This window comes from Bos mutus, chromosome 12, assembly GCF_027580195.1.
Source record: "Bos mutus isolate GX-2022 chromosome 12, NWIPB_WYAK_1.1, whole genome shotgun sequence".
Lineage (NCBI taxonomy): Eukaryota > Metazoa > Chordata > Mammalia > Artiodactyla > Bovidae > Bos > Bos mutus.
This window is the reverse complement of record NC_091628.1, coordinates 11,434,013-11,459,472: the sequence shown is the minus strand read 5'-3', so window position 1 is coordinate 11,459,472 and position 25,460 is coordinate 11,434,013. Positions and strand designations below refer to the sequence as shown.

The window sequence follows — 25,460 nt, the reverse complement described above, 5'->3', positions numbered from 1 at the left end:
CACTACTTTAGAAAATGGAATCTGGTGTCAAAATCCCTGCATTCAAATCCTGCACTACTAAGCCTAATTGGCTGTGTGACTCTGGGCAAGTCACTTAACCTCTCTGTTCCTCAGTTCCTGATCTCTAAAATGGATATAACAACTACATCATAAGGTTGTTATGAGGATTACATTAATTAATAATGGTTTAATAATAGAACTGTTTAGAACACTGCCTGATATATAGTCTCACTTAAGTGTTAGGACATGAAAGTGAAAGTAAGTCCTGTATCTTTGCAACTGCCAGGCTCCTCTGTCCATGGAATTTCACAGAATCCTTGAGTAGGCTGTAGGATACTTGTGAGAATACTTGAGTAGGTTGTTATCTCCTTCTTCAGGAGATGCTCCCTGACCCAGGGATCACACCCTCTGCAGGCAGATTCTTTACTGTATGAACCACCAGGGAAGCCCAAATACAGCTTCTATTCTCATCTTTAATTGAGACCATTTTTTAAAAAAAGAAAAAGCAATTCAACTAACCTTTAATTTCTTCCACCAAAAGTTTATCACATATTTGTTTCTCATATGTTTCTATATGTTCCAAAGATTCCTGAAACAGATCTGCCTCCCTCATCACTTGATTCTGGTACAGTATCAGTTCACTGTATTCATAGTCTATTTTGCTGGGAGGAACCTGGAAAAACAAAACAAAACAAATAATCTTATTTATATAATAACATAAAGCAGTTACAGATCTTTAACTGACTTCTCAGGAATGTCATTCACACAGACTTTAAAAAGCAACCTACAAGCAATTACACATAGAAGAGTGATCAACAGCAAAGATTAATATATTCTTTAAAACAAATGAAGGGATGGGGATTTCTGCAAAAGGAAGAGATCAGCAAATCCTATTACCAAAGAAAAGTAAAATAACGGGATTAAAATCCTAAAGAATCTTCCAAAAAAGAAACCTACTAGAAAATCACTTTAGCAAAGTGACAGAATACAAGACCAATGTATGAGAATCAACTATATCTCTCTATACCAGCAACAAATAATCCCAGCCCCCCAAAAATTAAAATAATTTCACTCACAACAGCACTATAAAGAACATTCAGGAATATATTTAAGAAACAAGACTCATACCAAAGAGTACAAAACATTCAAAGAGAAATTAAAGACCTAAATACATCAACAGACATTTCATTCCATGTACATGGATCAGAATACTTAATATTTTTTGACTCAGTATTTTTTCTCCCACGTTGATCTAAAAATGCAATGCAATCCCTATCAAACTCTTAGTAAGGTTTCAGAAACCGACAAGCTGACCCAAAGGTTCAAATGGAAACCAAAGGATCCCTGCATGTACCAGCAGAATCATAAAAAGAAAAACAAAGTAGGAAGACTTCAAATTTCAAACATATTATAAAGCTACATCAATAGAGACAATGTGGTTGGTAATGGCATAAGGGCAGACATAGAGATCAATGGAACAGAATACAAGCTTCAGAAATAAGCCTTTATAACCTGGTCAATCAATTTTCGACAGATGTGCCAATAAGACAGGGTAGTCTTTTCAACAGTGATAGTGGAACAATAAAATATCCATATGCAAAAATGTAACCTTAGACACATATCTCATACCATATACAAAAATTAACTCAAAATGGATCACGGACCTAAATGTGAGCACTAAAACTATACAAGAAATCTCAGAATAGGAAAAAAGTCTTCATGACTATTTGTATAAGAAAAAAATTAGTAAACTGGATTTCAAAATTATAAACTTTTCCTCTTCAAAAGACATCATTAATAGCATGAAAAAACAAATTACAGACTAGAAGAAAATATTTTCAAATGATATATCTGATAAGGAGCTTGTACTGAGAATATAAAAGAAATTCTTAACAAATAACCCAACTAAAAAATGGGCAAAGAGTTGAACAGACATCTTATCAAAGAAGAAATATAAGTGACTAGTAAGATATGTTACTAGTAAGTAGTTACTAGTTATCATGTTACTAGTAAGTAACATGATAAAATACTCAGTATCATTAATTTCTGGAAAAATGCAGATACAATCAAAACAAATATTACTACATACCCACTAGGAGACTATCATCAAAAAATTGAACAGTAACAGAGGTATAAGGATGGGTAGAAATTGAAATTCTCACACATTGCTAGTAGGAATGTAAAATGGTCCAGTCACTTAGAAAAACAACTGAACAGTTTATGGAAAAGATAAATATATACTTACCACAGAACCAAGTAATTTCATTCCTAAGTATCTACCCAAAAGAAATAAAAATATATGTCCACACACAAACTTATACACAAATGTTCACAGCAGCACTATGCATAGCTAAAAGTAAAAACTACATACATGTCCATCAATTGTTGAATGGATAAACAAAGTGTGGTGCATCTCCAAAATGAAATAGTATATAGCACTAAAAAGGAATTAACCACTAATACTACATGCTCTAACACCGGTGAACTCAAAAGTATTCTAAATAAAAGACTCTAATGACGAAACACTACATTATGATTGTCTTTATTTGAAGTTTCCAGAAGAGGTCTAAGTATATTCCCTAATGTTAACATATGGAGAGCTCTGTTCTTCCATGTCTTCTCTGGACCAGGCTCTGGACCACAAGGCAGGGACAGAAAGGTTAGCATAGAGGACAGTTACCATGAAAACTCTGTAATTAGAATTACTGGATAAATGAGAAGAGAAAAAACATCCACCATTCTAGCAGGTAAAATTACTTTGGCTATCAAACCCATCATGTTTTGGGTAATGTGTCAAAAGAGAAAGTTTTCATTAAGAAAATACAGAGGATGATGTCAGGAGAAATGGTAAAGAACTCTAAAGATTCACCTCTCCATATGAGAAAGGAAAGAACAGGTAAAAACTGTCAGAATCACGCTATTCAGAACTCTGAAAATTAACCAAACGCTTCCCTGATGGCTCACACGGCAAAGACTCCACTTGCAACGCAGGAGACCCAGGTCGATCCCTGGGTCAGAAACATCCCCTGGAGAAGGAAATGGCAACCCATTTCAGTATTCCTGCCTAGAAAATTCCATGGACAGAGAAGCTTTGTGGGGTACAGTCCATGGTGTTGCAAAGTTGGACACAACTGAATGAATATCACTTACAGCTATCTGGGGAGCAATTACTGAAGAAAAAAAGCTAGATCTTAAGAAGACCAGTGAGTTTTATGTCATTATAACTTGCCTTAGTCCTATCCCTGGTGGCTCAGACGGTGTCTGACTACAATGCGGGAGACCAGGGTTCAATCCCTGGGTCGGGGAGATCCCCTGGAGAAGGAAATGGCAACCCACTCCAGTATTTTTGCCTAGAAAACCCCAAGGACGGAGGAGCCCGGTAGGCTACAGTCCATGGGGTCGCAAAGCGTCAGACATGACTGAGTGACTTCATTCACTTCACTAGTCCTATCCAAAGCTCTCCAGCTACACAGCAGCCTTGAGAAATAAGCTTGTATTCCCATAGCAGCTTGACAGTCACCAGTGAGAAAAGAATGAAGCTGGGGCTCTTTCAAAGCTTCCTTCCCAAGAACTGTAATTAACTGACCTATCTCCTGGTTCACTGCAAGCCTCCAAATACAAGCCTAACTCAGAGTGTGCCCAGAGCAAAAAAAGCCTCAGGGGGAAAGGGAGAGAGCCTAAGTGCTCAACAAAACTGATCACAAGGGGCCTTTCCTAGTGGTCCAGTGGTTAAGAACCCCTCTGCCAATACAGGGGACACAGGTTTGACCCTTGGTCCAGGAGATTCCACAAGCCGCAGAGCAAACTAAGCCCATCAACGACGACTCCTGAGCCCACGTACCCTAAAGCTCCACAAGAGAAGCCACTGCAATGAGAATACCACACACCGCAACTAGAGTCGCCCGCGTTCGCCACAACCAGAGAATGCCCGGGCACAGCAATGAAGACTCAGTGCAGCCAAAAAGAAAGAAAAAAGAAAAAGCGATTAGAGGCATGTGTTTTACTTTTACAGTGCCTGAAAGATGGGTAACAGTCAGGGCAGACAACAGACTACACAAAAGCCTTAAAGGAATAGCTGGGCAATGTGACGTCCATAGGGGGCACTGAAGTCACACACATATAGAGCTATACGCAGGTTCAAGAATTACCCGAGAAAGTTCTGCTGACCTTGAGACTGCACAAGTAAGAGGTCAAAGTTAAGGCAGAGTTGTAAACTGCCTTCAGTTCAGTTGCTCAGTCATGTCCAACTCTTTGTGACCCCATGAACCACAGAACGCCAGGCCTCCCTGCCCATCACCAACTCCCGGAGTCCACGCAAACCCATGTCCATTGAGTTGGTGATGCCATCCAATATCTCATCCTCTGTCATCCCCTTCTCCTCCTGCCCTCAATCTTTCCCAGCATCAGGATCTTTTCAAATGAGTCAGCTCTTCGCATCAGGTGGCCAAAGTATTGGAGTTTCAGCTTTAGCATCAGTCCTTCCAAGGAATATTCAGGACTGATCTCCTTTAGGATGGACTAGTTGGATCTGCTTGCAGTTCAAGGGACTCTCAAGAGTCTTCTCCAACACCACAGCTCAAAAGCATCAATTCTTCGGTGTTCAGCTTTCTTTATAGTTAAACTGTCACATCCACACATTACTGGGAAAACCGTAGCTTTGACTAGACGGACTTTTGTTGGCAAAGTAATGTCTCTGCTTTTTAATATGCTGTCTAGGTTGCTCATAACTTTTCTTCCAAGGAGCAAGTGTCTTAATTTCATGGCTACAGTCACATCTGCAGTGATTTTAGAGCCCAAAAAAATAAAGTCCGTCACTGCTTCCACTGTTTCCCCATCTATTTGCCATGAAGTCATGGGTAAACTGCCTGGCTGATGCTAAGGCATACACCAACACAGAGAAATTTAACAATACTACAAGATGAACAAATCGACAAGTCTTCAGTGGGAATGACCGAGAAAGAAAGAAGGCTACTAAAATTGAGAATAAAAGGAAGACCATTACCACATACTCTACAAAAATAAAAAGGATTATAAGGGACTGTTAGGCAAAGTGGTATGCCAACAAATTAGATCACCTAGATGAAATGGACTGACTCTCAAAAAGCACAAGCTGCTGAAACTGACTCAAGAAGAAACAGAAAATCTGAACAGACCAATATCAAATAAAAAGTAAATCATAATTACCAATAATCTTTCCATAAAGGAAAGCCCAGGACCAGATGCCATCACAGGTGAGTATTACCAGATGTTCACCTAAGAACTAATACCATCCTGCAAAAAATACTTCCCAACTCATGCCTTGAAGCCAGACACAGACATCAAAAGAAGAGTATGGCTTAATATCTCTTATCCCAGTATCCCTCACTAATAAAGAAACACAAATTAAAAGAACAATGAGATACACTTCTTCACATGTAGAAGACTGGAAAAACTATTAGTCAAGAAGACTAAGAAAAGCTAACAGTAAGTATGTCCGTCCAGGAAGGACACAGGCAAATAATAACCATCAAACCTTGCTAGTGGGCATATAAATGAGTACAAGTACTTCAAATGGGGAAAACTGAAGACACAGATCTGCAACTCTGCAATTCCAGTTTTAGGTATAAATTGAACAGGAACTCACAAATATGGCTAATGAAACAGCAGAAAAGAATATTCACCATAGCACTAAGTTTTAATAGACACGAAACAGTGTAGCTATGGAACACCAAACAGTGGTTTAAAATGGATAAACTAGCCCTACATGTATCAACACAGATGTACCTCTAGGAATGTTGGATTTTAAAAACTGAGTATCATTTCTGTAAAATTTTAAATATACAAAATAACGGTTTGCAACTTTCATGGACTTAATACATAAGGTAAACATGACTAGAAATGATCTATACCAAATTCACAATAGTGGCTACCTCTAGGGAGGGACATGGGAGGATTCTGGCTTTTCTGGAACATTTTAGTTCTTTAAAAAATAATTAAATCTGGAGCAATTATTGCAAAATGCTAACATCTTTTTAATTTCTCTTGGGACACACACTATATTTTTCGCATTTTTACTATTTTTTTTACTATTTTACTGTTTTATATTTTTTCATTTTTCTATTTTTTACTATGCACAGTAAAATGTATTATCATGTTTATATAAAATATAAAGCAATATATATTAAAGAAATTCCCACAGTCACAAAACTATTTTCAGTTTCATGTATTCTTTTCTTTATTCATTTGAATATTATTGAAATTATAGCATAAAAACATTTTTATATTGGGAATTCCTAGAAGTCCAGTGGTTTGGACTCTGCACTTCCATTGCAGAAGGCATATAGGTTCAATCCCTGGTCAGGGAACTAGGACCCCACATGATGCATGGCATGGCCAAAATAAAAGAATTCTACATTATAACTTTCTCCAATTATTTCAAAAAATTTTCAATTTTCCCAAAGATCCTTGAGGGGTGGAGGCAATATAGCAGTCAACCATTTTAGCTTGTAGAGGAAGGACATGTTGAAACGAACGTCTTACTTGCTGAGTCTGTCTAAATTCTTCGAGCAGTTTCAGTGCCATCTCATAGTCTTTCAGTAGATGGTGTGCAACGGCATAGCCAATCCAGGAAGCACGTTGTGTCGGGCGCAACTGAAGAAGCTGATATCTTGTCTCCTTAAAAATAAAAAAAAAATCTTTTAAATTCTCTTCACTGTCTTAAGTTTCACTAAAATATAATCCATCAGTTTTAAGACAACATACCTTTAATTCCTTTCTAATGAACTGAATGAACAAGTATCGCTGAACTCCAGAATAAAACAAAAATACTGAGGTGGACAAAAAAAATTCATCCAGGATTTTCTGGAAGATGGTACAGAAAACCTCGATTGAACTTCTTGGCCCACCCAATACTTTCTATGTTCCTCATCTAAACTTAAACTCTAGAATACTCCATAACGCTCACTGAAAGACTGTCACTGAAAAGCTGTCCTTGGAGTCAATGCTGTTGGGCTGCCTTATAAAATTAACTGTATATAACAAGAATGTTTTCCGGTAACTGAACACCTTAAGAGAGAGAATAAGATCGCTTTAATGACAACAGTTTTCTGCATATTAAATTATGATATAAAATTAAGACCTACTTACATTGTTATAACAGGCCCACAGACAGGCTGGACAGAACCAGAGAAAACACTCAAACACCCGACTGGACTTTTCTAGCAGAAACACCACCGCTGCTACTCTTAAGACAGCTCAGTATTTATGACATTAGGAAGAAAACGCCAGAAATTCCACCTGGTTGCCAGGAAGAATCAAGACCAGCACAAAAGCTTCAGACCAGCACAAAATCTAACTTCCCTACACAGCTCCAGCTTCCTCGTAGTTCATATACGTCTCCAGGTTTTAAGCAAGTGTAACTGCCTAGAAGAACAGGGTCTCATGAAAAACCCTAGCTGCAATGAGTTTTAAAAATGTAATGTTTAGCTTCTATGACTGCCACTGGAATGTGTGCTGGCCATCTACGCTATAGGCCATGAGGAGAACCATGATTAGATCTTTCTTTAAAAGAGGTATCTTTGACAAAACAATTGAGACAATATTCACATCTAAGTGTCGTTCCTTCTAGGAATACGGCATTAAGCTCTTAACAATCTCACCCCTTATTTCCATTGTTACTTCTCTGTCATCCCCCTACTTCATTAAAGTCTGCCTCAGTTTTCATCTCTCTGTCAAATCCTGCCATTATCCTGGGCAAATGCAACACTAACCATCCAATAACTTTTCTTCTTGGAGCCAAGATTTCCTCCTCTTTAATGATCTCCACCCTGTTTCAGGGACCTACTCCCACTACTACACCCTAGACCTTACTGCCGCCCAGAAATCATAAATTCAGGTATCTCACTCTGGCTACAGCTCCTTTGCTATCAAAACTCTCACTTGGGACCTTCCCACCCTTGTTCCTAGATACCACCAGTACCTCTAGTTCCTGGAGTCCTTCACTTCTAACCACCAGCTCTTTTATCTTTATTTATTTCACAACCCCTCCTAGCAACCAGTCTCCCGCCAATACTGTTCTTTATTCCTAAAGATAAATGATTTGAACTCTCACCAAACTTAGGCTGCTAAGTCCTAACCAAAAAAAAAAAATCACATAACCTTGATGAATTAATTGGTGCCATTATTAAGTTCAGCAGAACCCTTGAAACTTCTGCAAAAGTCTAAGTATAGGGTAGAAGGACTTACAGAGCAGTAGAAGGGCAAAAGGAAAAAAGATAATGAAAGAAGACTTACCTAAAGAGAACTATTAAGTCTCGGTAGCCTCCTTCCCATGAGAAGGGGGGAGAATTCCATTTTGAACATTTTGAATTAGGATACTAAGTGGGGTAAGCACCTGTAGATGCCCAGTAGAGTTGACAATAATGGTCTGGGACTACATGTATGGCAATCCTTCTCACAATATCTTGTATTTTCTAACCCATAATAAAGCAAGCTAGTCAATCTCTACATTTAGATTTCTATTATAAAAGCTGTTTGCCAAATTTGTAAATATCAAGCCCACAAAGAATATGGTACAATATTAGGACATAGGAGATACTCTAGCTTTTATAATAAAAAGCATTAAATGAATAAACCAGTTACCCTTTTTGATCAATTTATGCAATTCTGCAACTATCACTGGAGGGGAGATCCCAAGTAACTTCCCCCTTCTACTATAGAATGCAATTAACGATCAAGTCTACATGATGTTAAGTTTACCTCATTCTGAATTACATGCTTTTAAGTTATAGCTATCGCAAAAACATGTACACTTAAGACTAAAATACTTACTCGATAACCTTCAAGGTCTCTCATTTGGATCTGCAACAGAGAGAGATCCCTCAAAATTTGCAGATTATCTTTATCTAACTTGAGGGCATTTCTGTAACATTTAATAGCTTCATCATATCTCTTATCAGAACGCTGCAAGAGTCCATATACATGCCAACCTATTAAGTTAAGGAAACAGACATTCACAGATACTAGAATATACTATGCTACATATTTAACAGAAAGCTTACCTTAACAAAACCGTATTTTGTTTGGGATTTACCTTAGAATGACCTGAGTAAGAGGGGGATGATACTGCTACTGCTAAGTCACTTCAGTCGTGCCCGACTCTGTGCGACCCCATAGACGGCAGCCCACCAGGTTCTCCCGTCCCTGGGATTCTCCAGGCAAGAACACTGGAGTAGACTGCCATTTCCTTCTCCAATGCATGAAAGTGAAAAGTGAAAGTGAAGTCGTTCAGTCGTGCCTGACTCTTAGCGACCCCATGGACTGCAGCCTACCAGGCTCCTCTGTCCATGGGATTTTCCAGGCAAGAGTACTGGAGTGGGGTGCCATTGCCCTCTCCCAAAAGGGGGATGATAGTGAGATGATAAAAGATGAAACCAGATCAGCCCTGATTGACAGTTGTTAAAATTACTGAAGCCAGGTGATAGGCATATAGGGTTTCATTATTCTAGTCTATTTTTGGACATGTCTGAAATTTTTCATAGAATTTTTTTAAGTAACCTTAGAAATTACTGGTAGGAATTCTTCACATTCCCTACCCCAAGTCCTTCACTTTCCTATGCCAGCATCTCAACATGCTCTTAATATCAAACACTGTGTATTAAAACAGAATATACACAAAAATTGCAATTATCTTTTAAAACAAGTATATATTCATTCAATCAACTACAAAACATGTTTTAATTCACTAGTGATTAAAGATGGAGGAGCCTGGTAGGCTGTAGTCCATGGGGTCGCTAAGAGTCAGACACGACTGAGCGACTTCCCTTTCAGTTTTCACTTTCCTGCATTGGAGAAGGAAATGGCAACCCACTCCAGTGTTCTTGCCTGGAGAATCCCAGGGACAGGGGAGTCTGGTGGGCTGCTGTCTATGGGGTCGCAGAGTCGGACACAACTGAAGTGACTTAGCAGCAGCAGCAGCAACAGTGATTAAAGACCACAAAAAAAAAGTAAGTTTTTATTTAATATAAATTAAAGTCTTAGTATATCTTGGAGCTACAAAAAGTATCACACTTACACACCCTTTCTCTTCACTCTGGGGTAAGCACTGGGATAAAGAAATAAGTATTTAGTATTCTGAGAGAACCCTAAGCTAAATATGTAGAAAACAACATTAAGACTACTGATGTTCAATACTGGTCAAGAGCTAGATGATTTAAATGCAAAACATTAACATAAAAGGGCAATACACGAATTCTGAGTAAGTATACAGACAAGCAAAACATAAATTAAAACAGTTTCAATGATGCATCCCTAAAGAATATTTTTGTCTTCTTACACACTGGGGTAGTGGTAAGTATCCAGTGAAGTAACAGCCAAGTCCTTGTGCAGCAGAAACCAAGTTGAAGAATCAATATGATACTTATACTAAATAAAATCTATCTTACAGGTTCCTTCTCAATGTTCATCTAAGATTTCTAAAGCAAAGTTTAAGGACCTTTTAAGGAACACAAAGTTTACTATATAGGTAAGTCATTCGGAATGGGGAAACTATCACTCTGTTTATGGATGTATATGAAAAAAACAATGGGTTTTAAGTCACATATAATTATCAAAGCTGGCTTCCCAAGTGGCGCAGCATTAAAGAATCCGGCTGCCAATTTAGGAGACACAGGAGATGCGGGTTCGATCCCTGGCTCAGGAATATCCCCTGGAGAAGAAAATGGCAACCCACTCCAGTATCCTTGCCTGGAAATCCCCATGGACAGAGGAGCCTGGCAGGCTACAGTTCATGGGGTCACAAAGAGTCGCACATGACTGAGTGCGCGCGTGCACGCACACACACACACACACACACATGCAATTATCAAAATTACTTTTCTCTTACACTAAGTACAACTGCAGTAAATATACAGTGCATAGGGATTCCTCTTAAAATCTTCCAATAAACAAAAAACAAAGGGTAGGGAACAGATGAAACTAATATTAAAAACGTTGATAATACTGAAGCTGGACAATAGGTACATAGACTTCATTAAACTCACACTTTCTTACAGCTTAAAATTTTTCCACAGAAGTTTTTTGAGTTAGAAAAACTAGTAAACAGAAAACAATAAATGAAAATTAAAACTACTCAACTACTACAAAAGGATACAGACATGACTCTTCACATTGTTACGGAGTCCTTTACGAACAAATTCATATGCTTCTTCTTTTTTTCCTAAACAGTTCAATGTTAATCCTTTCATAGCCAAAGTCTCTGAAAAACATTTTCAACCTGTATTTACCCATGAAAGATTCAAATTATTCTCTTAGCAATATTGTAATATATGAGATCTACCAACAGGTACAATATCCATTCTTTAAACCTATAGTTAGAAGAACTTCTCTCCAAATAAAAAGTAAAAATATATTTATGTATCTGCTTAAAGTTTAGCCCTATCCTTTTCTGAAATTCCTTAGGCTGGAACTGAGTTGGTAAAAAGCTTTCTGCCTTCCTGAAGACTCTATAAAGGAAGTTAAGATTATTCTGCTGAAAAAAGGTAACACAGCAGGGTCCTGAGTCCTGTTGAGTTAAATCTACTGCAGCCGACCTCACCTTTCACCTGAAGTCAATTCTACTAAGAATCTAACAATCTGATTTATACTCCACAAAATCACTCAATCTACCTTAAAGTGATGTACACAATTTAAAAGTCACCTACTCAATACTGGACCAGACTTCATTTTTGGTTGTAAGTTTATTCCAACAAAGTCCACTCACTTAGGCTAGTTAACATCAGTTTGCACTTGAAAAGCACAACACTGGACTGTGTGAGTGGTAACTAACCCAAGAATATGTTTAAGGTAGTTAATGGAAGATTATATAGAATGAAATAATTCTCTCAATAATCCACAAGACCGAATTACAAAAGATAAATGGTTTTCAAGATGATCTCTATGGACTCTGGTTTTCAGAATACGGTGATCCAGCAGTTCAGGCTCCTATGATCAAACATCTTATTTTATCTGTTTTGACATAATGAACTTCCCCAGAAGCTCCCATTTGGATAAAGGCCTGGAGAACCCCATGGACAGAGGTGCCCGGCGGGCTCCAGGCCATAGGCTCACAAAGAGTCGGACACCACTGAATGACTAACACTACTCTATTGCTAAATAGCTTGAAAATAAGCTTTAATTTCTAAAATGCTATGAAACAAAAGACTTCTTCCCATTTTCTTCAAAGAATGCTTTAAGCATTATTAGAAACTGAGTAGGGCCAGGCTAAGATGGTCTCGAGAATTACTCAAGTCTAATATTCAGAGACCCAGTGGGCTTTCCTTGGCTATAGGACCATAACTTACATGTCTAACCTGATTCATCCTTTTACCAAGCACTGGTCACCAGTGAAAAAGGATCAGACAAGAAAATACAGACCTAACTGATATCAGTACTAAAGAACCAAGATAATCCAAATGTAAATCAGTAGTATCCTATTTACATATGAAGATCAGCAGATATATTAACAATACATCTACCAAAAAATAAAATGCATTTGATTGTATCTTCATTCTACTTTGGTGTTGCAAATATTGTCCTAATTTTATACATAAGAAATCAAAGGATAAGTCCTACTCAAAGCAACAAATGAAATCAGGTCTATAAAAGTAGAGGTATATGCCTCTTATTTACCAACAGATCAACGATTTCTCATCTATTAATAAAAGTAAAGTCTATAAATATATCTAAGCATAATACTGAAGGAAATAATCTAGAATAATAATGATATGAGGCATAATTTAAAAAGTTAAACATGTATGGACTCTAAGAGGTCATGCAAAGTGGGAAGTATTCTTCTTTCACGGTTAGAAATCCTTTCCATCTGATTGTGGAATTAGATTTTCTCAAAGGACTCTCACAGGTGATACCTCCATGTTCAGCAAATTTCGGATTTGAAAGAATCATCTTGCAAAATTTGAGGCCATTTTTGTATTGCTTCTGTTCATAACATTTCTGAAAAAGAAAATAAAAATTATTATACAAAATGAATACACATGGAAATAACTTTTCATTGCATTATATAAATTCTAAATTCAAGATTCAAAATTAGGTTTAAAACATATGTGATGGAAAGGTTTTATACCAACTTATATCACTTATAACATGAAGTGTACCTCTGTTACTTACTGGTATCTGAGTATTTTCACTTTTACAGAAAATAAAAAATTGGGACTTCCCTGGTGGTCCAGAGGCTAAGACTCCCAAAGCAGGAGCCCAGGTTCAACCCCTGGTCAGGGAACTTGAGCCCACAGGCTGCAACTCAGAGTGTGCACGCTGCAACTAAAACCTGGTGCAGCCAAATAAATACATATTTGAAAATAAAGACACTTTTTTAAAAACCCCTTATTGTCAATCAATACACTGCTATAGCTTTCTTATTCAAAATCCAAAAGCAAAAAAATGTGATCACAAAGAAAAATACTAGAAACAGCATTAAAAACCTTTGCCACTTCAAGAATGGAACCAAAGCATATACACAAAAAAATCCTGCTATTTATTGAGCAACTAATGTGTGTCTGTACAAAACTTGTTATGACTCATGACAACTCCTTAAGGTAGGTGTCATCATCTCCACTTCACAGATGCAGAAACTTAAAAGTTCATTAAATTTGTTTATAAGTGGGTCAGCCTAGTTGCAAACTCTGGGTTGACGTCAAAGACCATGGTCTTTCCATCAATTACTCTAACACAAATGTAAGCAACCTCTTTATTCCTAAATGTCACCAGCCAGGCTAAGTAACCATGCCTGGCCTCCACAGTCATTAACTATGAGAACACCTTATCTTTAACTCAACCTCTCACTTGTGGTTATAGGTTATTTTCCCTAGTACTCAGCATGCCAAGCTCATCCCCACTTCAAGGCCTCTGCACATGTGCTCCTTCTACCCTCTGAAATGTTGTTCTTCCCCAGACTTTCCCATGGCTGATGATCGAGTTTTCCACATCATCTACCCGACCACTCAAACACCGCCAGCCTCTTACTGTACCCCTCCACACACACATACACACTCTACCGTACTGTTCTATTTTCTACACAGTGCTATCATTTCCTGACATTATTATTTGTTTTTACTTAGTGTCTGTCTTTCCCATCATACTGTAGGCTCCATGAGAACAAGGATCCTGCCTGTTTTAAACATGGCTGCATCCTCAGATTCTAGACAAATAAGCACTGCTCAACACAGTCAATGTGTACAATCTTCTAAGTTCAAAACAAAGCAGGACCAGCAAATGAGAAGAAAGAGATTAATTCTTGCCAACAGGGGTGGCATCTGGAGGGGAAACAGAAAAGTATTCATAGAAAAAAAGTTTTTGAGGCTTATTGATGGCCTCTGGGGGAGAGACCTTAGTGGTTGGGGAGACAGGACAGGAAAACTTTGAATTTTGAATCATGCTAGTATATTATCCATTCCAAAAATATTTTAACATAAAAATTTAAAAAAATAACAATCTGAATCTAGTCACAGGAGTTCATCTGACAAAGACAAGAAGAAAAAAACAAGCAGAAGGAACCACTGGGGAAGAGGAAAAAGAGAAATATAATGTTTTTTTCTGCCTTACCAAGTGATCTGGAAGTAATAATATCATACTATCAACAACAGGAATAATAATAGTTAACACTTCCTGGAAGCATTTACTATGTGACAGGTGCTTTTCTCATTTACTCTTTAAAGACTATGGGATACATGTAATCTCCATTTAGATGGAGACTGAGGCATAGTTACTGAGTCTACATAGCTGGTGTCAGAGCCACAATTCAAACCCAGGTAGTCATCTCCAGTACCCAAGTACTCAGGTTATAGGAAAGTCTTACTAAGTTCAATAAAGAATATATACTTAGTAGAAAAAACAGATTGTAGTTTCAACTTGGCTACTAACCAGTCAGAGAACCTTATACTGTCATTTACTATTCCTGGATTTGATTGTCTCCTCTGTAAAAGAGGGCATGGAGTAGTTCCAAAATTCAACAAAATGCTAACAGCCAGTTTGGGGAAATAAGATAGGCAGGAACAAGTCATGCAAACTATGTTGATAAGCAACCTGGTAAACTTGTATGGATGTTTAAATACAATGAAAATTAACATTTAAAAGTTACTGTTGGTGGCAAAGCACTCCGGTCCACAATCAAACTAAAAAAATAATTCTATGATAGGCTTCTGAAAACTATGGAATTTGTCACAGCCAAGTTTTACCCACACTTACTGCAATTTGAGATGACAAAATAATTCATTTTGCAGCATCTTCCTAAAGTCATGTAAGCTTATTAAAAAACTACATACTCAGAAAAAATGCTCAGCATTTCCCAATTTGGGGGCGGGGGGGGGCGGGGATAAAGTGAACTCTGCAACAGTTTTAACTTTTTTTTACTAGAATATAATAAATTAGCTGCTTTTCATTATGCTCCTGATAACGTGATTTGAATTTGAAAATATCCATAGACAAAAAAAGCGTTCTGTCATCTTTCATGTACAATGCAAATATCCTGAAACCCAACTAGCAATTTATATAGATGATTTTTCATTGACATGTTTCAGCTTCCTTAAACGAAAAAAATAACAATAACAAACCAGCCCACCCGAAAGGGGCAAAAAATTCCCTTCTCCAATCCACATTGCGAAAAATAAAAAGATATAAGAAAAACGAAAGTAAAATAAAGATAAAATAAAGGCAAAGTCGAAAGAAGCATTCTGCCACAATTAGGTTTTTACACTCATTTCTCATTGTTTGCTCAACACTACTAGTTCAGTTCAGCTGCTCAGTCGTGTCTGACTCTTTGTGACCCCATGGACTGCAGCAAGCCAGGCCTCCCCTGTCCCTCACCAACTCCCTGAGTTTACTCAAACTCAAGCGTCTGCCTACAATGTGGGAGACCCCGGGTTCGATCCCTGGGTCGGGAAGTTCCCCTGGAGAAGGAAATGGCACCCCACTCCGGTACTCTTGCCTGGAAAATCCCATGGACGGAGGAGCCCGGTAGGCTACAGTCCATGAGGTCGCAAAGAGTCAGACACGACTGAGCGACTTCACTTCACTTCATGTCCATAGAGTCGGTGATGCCATCCAACCATCTCATCCTCTGTCATCCCCTTCTCCTCCTGCCTTCAATCTTTCCCAGCATCAGAGTCTTTTCAAATGAGTCAGCTCTTCGCATCAGGTGGCCAAAGTATTGGAGTTTCAGCTCAACACTAAGCACCATATAAAATTAAGATTTAACATTTTCACCGCATTTTCCACGTTGCTTCCCAGGTTTCTTTCTGCTAGGAAACAAAGTGAATGCTCCCTTAAGAGCAACGCCAACCTACCCCAAGAAGCTTTCATCACTTAGCTCATCGCAGGGCCTGTACGAGTTAAACGCAATCCAAGTTCCCTGTGACAACCCAGAGTGGTGGGACTGGGCGGCGGGCAGAGGTTGAAGAAGGAGGGGGCATATTTATGACTGATTTACGTTGCTACATAAGAGAAACCAACACAACATTATAAAGCAATTATTCTACAATTAAAAGTAAAAATAACACTTTTTTTTAAAGCAATCAACAGTTATGCTCGAATTTATAACTTAAAAATGGCAGCCCCAGTCACTGACTTCCCAGAGGGTAAACACTGAGCACCAAAGGAAGACAAACCTCTCTACCAAAGGGAGGGTCGGTCTCCGTCCGAAGTTTTAGCTCCCCGGAACCGGTATAAACCAGATCCCACCCCGCCAGAGAATCGCTCCCTCCTTCACGGGTGTCAGCGCGCGCTGTGCAACAGATTCCACACCGAGCAGAGAACCAGCACACCTGGGTGACGGCAAAAGGTAACCGCGGAAGACTAGGGGCGAGGCGGCGGCGAGGCCGGCCGCCAGGCGCCGCAGCACGCGTGGGCCGCGCCCCGCGCTCAGGCCCAGAGTGACTGCAGCGGGAAGTTCCGGGAAGGACTGTCCACGGAGAGAGAGAGACGACAGCGGGGAGGCAGCCCGGCGAGGCGGGCGTGCGGGATTCCACAAAAACAAAGAACCCGAGGGGGGCGGGGCGGCCTGGCCCCGCCGCGTCGAGCCCGGGGCTGCCAGCGGCGCGGTCCGCGGCCACTCACCAAGATGCGTTTGAAGAGGTTGTTCTCCTTGGGTGGCAGCTGCACGTTGGGCATGGCGGCCGGCGGGGCAGGCTGGGTGCCCCGCGCGCACAGCCTTGCGGGACAGGCACCAGGGCAAGCCGCGGCTGAGAGTCGGGCTAGCCCCGGATCAGCTCATTGGCCGAGAGCTGAGGCTGGGCGGGCCGGGCAGGGCTGTTGGCCGGGGCTGACAGAGGAAAGAGGAAGACGGTCTGGACAGAAAGCCGCGGCCGCAAGCCCAAGCTCGGGACCCGCGGCGCGACTCCCGCGCACTGCAAGATGGCAGTCGAGGCCCGCCCCCCTCGAGCGTGGCGGCGCGCGCATGCGCCCGCGGCAAGGACCAGCGGGGCTTGTGTGAGGCGGTCTCCTCAGGCACCTGCCCTCGCGGCATGCTATAGGAGTCCCGTGCTGGCGCAGCTCACAGGCCGCTGGCTTGTGTTGTGCTCTGCCTGTGAGGCTTTGGGCCTTGTATCAGAGTCCGTTTGTGTTTGTGTGTGTGTGTGTGTGTGTGTGTGTGTGTGTTTTCCTGTCCAGTGAGGAATTTAAACAGCACTCGACTCAGTAAGTATTTTGGTGTAGGACGAACTTGTTTTCCGTCTTTTTCCCCCTCGACTGACTTGACAAGCCTTTTCTGTGTAGACCAAACAAATATTCACAACGTATATGAGGTCATTGGACAGGACTTGAAATGGGCTGATGTGAAAGCATGTTTGAAATGTCGAAGAAAAATATTCTCAACAGTATAGAACACCTAACACTGTCAGTGAGAATTATGGTAGTGTCATGGAAGCCATTGATTCTCCAGGTCTACCTAGACTTTCTCCTTAGCTCATTCCTTGTACAATGCCTATGATAATGGAAGACACAAGATTCAAACTCAGGGTCTTCCAACTCTGGGGTGTTTTTCTGCCATTTATAAAACGCACTGTAATGACAGAAGTATATCTTTCCTTTTCTCCTTTGCTTTTCACTTCTCTTCTTTTCACAGCTATTTATAAGGCCTGCTCAGACAGCCATTTTGCTTTTTTGCGTTTCTTTTTCTTGGGATGGTCGTGATCCCTATCTCCTGTACAATGTCATGAACCTCCATCCGTGGTTCTTCAGGCACTCTGTCTTATCAGATCTAGTCCCTTACGTCTATTTCTCAGTTCCACTGTATAATTGTTAGTGGTTTGATTTGGGTCATACCTGAATGGTCTAGTGGTTTTCCCTACTTTCCTCAATTTAAGTATGAATTTGGCAATAAGGAGTTCATGATTTGAGCCACAGTCAGCTCGCAGTCTTGTTTTTGCTGAGTGTATAGAGCTTCTCTATCTTGGGCTGCAAAGAATATAATCAATCTGATTTCAGTGTTGACCATCTGATTATGTCCATGTGTAGAGGCTTCTCCTATTGTTGGAAGAGGGTGTTTGCTATGACCAGTACATTCTCTTGGCAAAACTATATTAGCCTTTGCCGGGCTTCATTCTGTACTCAAAGGTCAAGTTTTCTCCAAGCGAAGGAGAAAAGGACAGATATACCCATTTGAATGCAGAGTTTGAAGGAAGAGCAAGGAGAGATAAGAAAGCCTTCCTCAGTGATCAATGCAAAGAAATAGAGGAAAACAATAGAATGGGAAAGACTAGAGATCTCTTCAAGAAAACTAAAGATACTAGGGAACATTTCATGCAAAGATGGGCACAATAAAGGACAGAAATGGTATGCACCAAACAGAAGCAGAAGATATTAAGAGGTGGCAAGAATACACAGAAGAACTGTACAAAAAAGATCTTCACCACCCAGATAATCACGATGTGTGATCACTCACCTGGAGCCAGACATCCTGGAACGTGAAGTCAAGTAGGCCTTATGAAGGATCAGTATGAACAAAGCTAGTGGAGGTGATGGAATTCCAGTTGGGCTATTTCAAATCCTAAAGATGATGCTGTTCAAGTGCTGCAATATGCTGCACTATGTTCAAGTGCTGTTCAATGTGCCAGCAAATATGGAAAATTCAGCAGTGGCCACAGGACTGGAAAAGGTCAATTTTCATTCCAATCCCAAAGAAAGGAAATGCCAAAGAATGCTCAAACTACCACACAATTGCACTCATCTCACACGCTAGTAAAGTAATGCTCAAAATTCTCCAAGCCAGGCTTCAACAGTATGTGAACTATGAACTTCAGATGTTCAAGCTGATTTTAGAAAAGGCAGAGGAATCAGAGATCAAATTGCCAACCTGTGCTGGATCATCGAAAAAGCAAGAGAGTTCCAGAAAAACATCTATTTCTGCTTTATTGACTATGCCAAAGCCTTTGATTGTATGGATCACAATAAACTGTGGAAAATTCTTCAAGAGATGGGAATACCAGAACACCTGTCCTGCCTCTTGAGAAATCTGTATGCAGGTCAGGAAGCAACAGTTAGAACTGGACATGGAACAACAGACTGGTTCCAAATAGGAAAAGGAGTACATCAAGGCTGTATATTGTCACCCTGCTTATTTAACTTATATGCAGAGTACATCATGCGAAATGCCGGGCTGGATGAAGCACAAGCTGTAATCAAGATTGCTGGGAGAAATATCAATAACCTCAGATACGCAGATGACACCACCCTTATGGTAGAGAGTGAAGAAGAGCTAAAGAGCCTCTTGATGAAAATGAAAGAGGAGAGTGAAAAAGTTGGCTTAAAGCTCAACATTCAGAAAACAAAGATCATGGCATCTGGTCCCATTACTTCATGGGAAATGGGGAAACAGTGACAAACTTTAATTTTGGGGGGCTCCAAAATCACTGCAGATGGTGACTGCAGCCATGAAATTAAAAGGCACTTGCTCCTTGGAAGAAAAGTTATGACCAACCCAGACAACATATTAAAAAGCAGAGACATTACTTTGCCAACAAAGGTCCGTCTAGTCAAGGCTATGGTTTTTCCAGTGGTCATGTATGGATGTGAAAGTTGGACTGTGAAGAAAGCTAAGCACCGAAGAATTGATGCTTTTGAACTGTGGTGTTCGAGAAGAGTCTTGAGAGTCCCTTGGACTGCAAGGAGATCCAACCAGTCCATCCTAAATGAGATCAGTCCTGAATATTCATTGAAAGGACTGATATTGAAGCTGAAACTCCAATACTTTGGCCACCTGATGCGAAGAACTGACTCACCGGAAAAGACCGTAATGCTGGAACAAATTGAAGGCGGGAGAAGAAGGGGACAACAGAGGATGAGATGAATGGCATCACCAACTCAATGGACATGAGTTTGGGTAAACTCCAGGAGTTGGTGATGGACAGGCAGGCCTGGTGTGCTGCAGTCCATGGGGTAGCAAAGAGTCGAACATGACTGAGTGACTGAACTGAGCTGAAACATGCCACGAGATGCATAAACAAAAAACCTTCACCACCAAGATTCAAGTCGGAACCCTCATCAAAAATAACAAATTGCCGATGGGACCACAGATAGTGAATGCAGCCTAGAATTGGTACTATTCAAAGGCCCTGGGTCAGCGCAAAAACATCCTTTAGAGCCCATGCTCCACTGGAGAAGCCACTAGTGAGAAGCCTGCACACTGCAACGAAGAGTAGCCCCTGCTCACCACATCTAGATAAAGCCCAGAGCAACACACACTCAGCACAACCAAAAAATAAATAAATGTATTTTTTAATGTTTAAAAAAAAGAGAGATAGACTCTTTTAAAAAAAAAAAGAGACCAACCAACAGATTCACACCCTCCAGTCCTGTCACTTCTGTTGTGTTCTTGTTTGTTTGGCTCTTTGTTTTCTCTCCAAACTCATCTTCCTATTGCTATTTTCTATGCCACACCTTTCCATTTTGCTTTATCCTCAACCCCTTCACTGAGCATTCTTTTCCTTCTTACCTTCATTGATACCCAGCCCTTCACCAAGGATACTCTCATTTTGCATCTTCCTCTGCTTACATACTGTAGGAGCTGCTGAGGGAAGAAATCAACATTTTTTTCCCATCCCACTGCCCGTCGCCCCCACCCCCCCAATCATAAGACTTCACCTTCATTATTTTTGAGTCTACACCAGATCTGTTGTTCTCTTCTCATTTTCCTGTTGGTTGCTATCCTTCATTTGTTCATCTGCCAAGTGACAATAGTTGCCATTTCAGCTTCACTCCTAGTATCCATCTACTATAATTCCAGTAACTATATGGATTTAAAATCCTAGCCTTTGATAAATAAACTGTGGTACATCTAGACAATGGAATATTATTCAATGCTAAAAAGAAATGAGCTACCAAGTCATGAAGAGATACCGAAGAATATTACATGTATTAATATATTACTAAGTGAAAGAAGCCAATCTGAAAAGGCTACATACTATGTGATTCCAACTATATGACATTCTAGAAAAGACATTTATGGAGACAATAAAAAGATCAGTGATTGTCAAAGGCCAAGGATTAGAGGGAAGGACGGATGAATAGGTGAAGCCAAGAGGGTTTTTAGGGCAGTGAAACTCTTCTGTATGGCACTATAGTGCTGGCTACACTGAAAACCTAGAGGGCATACAACATCAAGAGTGAACCCTAATGTAAACTGTGGACTTTGGGTGATAATGACGTGTCAGTGTAGGTTCGTCAATTGTAGCACATGTTTTGCTGTCCTGGGAGATGTAAGAATTTCTGTAAGGGAAATCTATGTATCTTCAGCTTAATTTTTTTGTGAACCTAAAACTGCTCTAAAAAATAAAATCTTTTTTTTTTTTTTTTAATTCCTAGCCTTACAGTTCCTTGGTTTCATATCCAAAGAACTTCACTTTCTACCCCATTTTAGCTACCCACTCACATGGCCAAATTTAGAATCAGCAAGACCTGCCCCACCTCCTAAATCATAAATTCTAGCAATCTACTACCTTATTTTTAAAATTATTTTTAAATGAGAAGACATTTTCCAATAACCTTTTAACTCCAAGGAAACTTGTTACAGCAGGCACAACTACCTGTTATTGAAGACGAGATGCCAGCTTCCAGGATTAGTAGCCTATCAGGGCGGCATTGAGAGATGTCTTTCTGCCATTACATTGAGGCTCCAGCATCCGGCCAGCATGAAGTCAAGAGCTGTTGTACTCAGTGGGCTGTTTTGTGTATAACACTGATTTCTGATGCTAGTGACTCCAGTCAGATTCTTTGAGAGACAATCCACGTTCTAATGACAATTACATATCTTTCCTTCTGCAAACCTATGCTGATTCCTTAATAAGAGTCATTCACTTTTCAAGATGCAGGAGATCTAAGCAAGCTCAGTTCAGTTCAGTCACTCAGTCATGTCCAGCTCTTTGCAACCCCATGGACTGCAGCACACAAGGCCTCCCTGTCCATCACCAACTCCTGAAGTTTGCTCAGACTCATATCCATTGACTCAGTGATGCCATCCAACCATCTCATCCTCTGTCATCCCCTTCTCCTCCCACCTTCAATCTTTCCCAGCATCAGGGTCTTTTCCAGTGAGTGAGTTCTTCGCATCAGGTGGCTAAAGTATTGGAGTTTCAGCTTCAATATCAGTCCTTTCAATGAATTTTCAGGACTGATCTCATTTAGGATGGACTGGTTGGATCTCCTTGCAGTCCAAGGGACTCTCAAGACTGTTCTCCAACACCACAGTTCAAAAGCATCAATTCTTTAGTGCTCAGCTTTCTTTATAGTCCAACTTTCACACCCATACGTGACTACTGGAAAAACCATAGCCTTGACTAGACAGACCTTTGTTGGCAAAGTAATGTCTCTGCTTTTCAATATGCTGTCTAGGTTGGTCATAACGTTTCTTCCAAGAAGCAAGCGTCTTTTAATTTCATGGCTGCAGTCACCATCTGCAGTGATTTTAGAGCCCCCCAAAATAGACTGCAAGGAGATCCAACCAGTCCATTCTGAAGGAGATCAGCCCTGGGATTTCTTTGGAAGGAATGATGCTAAAGCTGAAACTCCAGTACTTTGGCCACCTCATGCGAAGAATTGACTCATTGGAAAAGACTCTGATGCTGGGAGGGATTGGGGACAGGAGGTGAAGGGGACGACAGAGGATGAGATGGCTGGATGGCATCACTGACTCGATGGACGTGAGTCTGAGTGAACTCTGGGAGTTGGTGATGGACAGGGAGGCCTGGCGTGCTGCAATCCATGGGGTCGCAAAGAGCCGGACACGACTGAGCGACTGAACTGAACTGAACTGACTGAAAATAGTCTGTCACTGTTTCCATTGTTTCCGCATATACTTGCCATGAAGAGATGGGACTGGATGCCATGATGTTAGTTTTCTGAATATTGAGTTTTAAGCCAGCTTTTTCACTCTCCTCTTTCACTTTCATCAAGAGGTTCTTTAGTTCTTCTTCACTTTCTGCCATAAGAGTGGTGTCATCTGCATATCTGAGGTTATTGATATTTCTCCTGGCAATCTTGATTCCAGCTTGTGCTTCATCCAGCCCAGCATTTCTCATGATGTACTCTGCATATAAGTTAAATAAGCAGGGTGACGATATATAGCCTTGACATACTCCTTTCCCGATTTGAAACCAGCCTGTTGTTCCCTGTCCAGTTCTAACTGTTGCTTCTTGACCTGCACACAGATTTCTTAGGAGGCATGTCAGGTGGTATTCCCTGGTATTCCATCTCTTTAAGAATTTTCCACAGTTTGTTGTGATCCACACAGTCAAAGCCTTTGGCATAGTCAATAAGACAGAAGCAGATATTTTTTTCGGAACTCTCTTGCTTTTTCAATGATCCAATGAATGTTGGCCATTTGATCTCTGGTTCCTTTGCCTTTTCTAACTCCAGCTTGACCATCTGGAAGTTCACGGTTCACATACTGTTGAAGCCTGGCTTGGAGAATTTTGAGCATTACTTTACTAGCGTGTGAGATGAGTGCAATTGTGCGGTAGTTTGAGCATTCTTTGGCATTTCCTTTCTTTGGGATTGGAATGAAAACTGACCTTTTCCAGTCCTGTGGCCACTGCTAAGTTTCCATATTTGCTGGCACATTGAACAGCACTTGAACATAGTGCAGCATATTGCAGCACTATGAACAGCATCATCTTTAGGATTTGAAATAGCCCAACTGGAATTCCATCACCTCCACTTTGTTTGTACTGATGCTTCATAAGGCCCACTTGACTTCACATTCCAGGATATCTGGCTCTAGGTGAATGATCACATCATTGTGGTTATCTGGGATGTGGAGATCTTTTTTGTATAGTTCTTCTGTGTATTCTTGCCACCTCTTCTTAATATCCTCTGCTTCTGTCAGGTCCATACCATTTCTGTCCTTTATTGTACCCATCTTTGCATGAAATGTTCCCTAGTATCTCTAGTTTTCTTGAAGGAACCTCTAGTCTTTCCCATTCTATTGTTTTCCTCTATTTCTTGGCATTGATCACTGAGGAAGGCTTTCTTATCTCTCCTTGCTCTTCCTTGGAATTCTGCATTCAAATGGATATGTCTTTCCTTTTCTCCTTTGCCTTTCACGTCTTTTCTTTTCTCAGCTATTTGTAAGGCCTCTTCGCACAACCATTTTGCCTTTTTGCATTTCTTTTTCTTGGGGACGGTCTGGTCACTGCCTCTTGTACAATGTCACAAACCTCTGTTCATAGTTCTAGGGCACTCTGTCTATCAGACCTAATCCATTGAATCTATTTATCACCTCCACTGTATAAATCGTAAAGGGTTTGATTTAGGTCATACCTGAATGGTCTAGTGAACGGTCTACTGAATGGTGCATGAAACCAGCTCATGCACCCTTCTATTCTCAGCATACCTCCTCTTCAACTGCATCTAACTTGCCAGTTTCCATGTACAACATTTTCTCCTTATCTATTCACTCATTCAATCCACATTTGTTTTCAGCCGTTCAGCACCCATCGGTTTACTTCTTTCTTCCCCTTTCAGCAAAAATGGCACCTTCTAAACTTCTAGACTCTTGAGAGTCCCTTGAACTGTAAGGGGATCAAACCAGTCAATCCTAAGGGAAATCAGTCCTGAATATTTCATTGGAAGGACTGATGCTGAAGCTGAAATTCCAATACTTTGGCCACCTGATGCAAATAACTGACTCTTTGGAAAAGACCCTGACACTGGGAAAGATTGAAGGCAGGAGGAGAAGGGGACAACAGAGCAACAGAGCATGAGGTTGGATGGCATCACCGACTCGATGGATAAGAGTTTGAGCAATCTCTGGGAGTTGGTGATGGACAGAGAAGCCTGGCATGCTGCAGTCCATGGGGTCACTAATAGTCAGACATGACTGAGTGACTGAACTGAACTAGCCTATGCAGAATTAATTCTTCCATCAGTGCTTTAAGCACCAGGATTCCCTGGTGGCTCAGACAGTAAAGAATCTGCCTGCAATGCAAGAGACCTGGATTCAA

General features: G+C 40.4%; 1 protein-coding gene across 13 annotated transcripts in view; it reads right to left on the bottom strand.

The window, feature by feature from the left end:
• Positions 1-17,391, bottom strand: part of NAA16 (N-alpha-acetyltransferase 16, NatA auxiliary subunit) — a 64,919-nt gene extending 47,528 nt beyond the window's left edge. For 12 of the 13 annotated variants that reach the window (XR_011466270.1, XR_011466271.1, XM_070380232.1 and 9 more), the window contains exons 1-6: positions 17,083-17,391; positions 12,882-12,966; positions 11,129-11,233; positions 8,809-8,966; positions 6,520-6,654; positions 520-673 (exon numbers count right to left, since the gene is read on the bottom strand). Coding sequence is in view for 11 of the 13 variants with exons in the window: in XM_070380232.1 (XP_070236333.1) it covers positions 520-673; positions 6,520-6,654; positions 8,809-8,966; positions 11,129-11,233; positions 12,882-12,966; positions 17,083-17,136 (691 nt within the window). In the remaining 2 variants the exon portion in view is untranslated. Of the gene's footprint in view, positions 1-519; positions 674-6,519; positions 6,655-8,808; positions 8,967-11,128; positions 11,252-12,881; positions 12,967-17,082 lie in introns of those variants that run through there. The other variant, XM_070380235.1, reaches the window with a different exon arrangement.
• Positions 17,392-25,460: the final 8,069 nt, after the last annotated feature.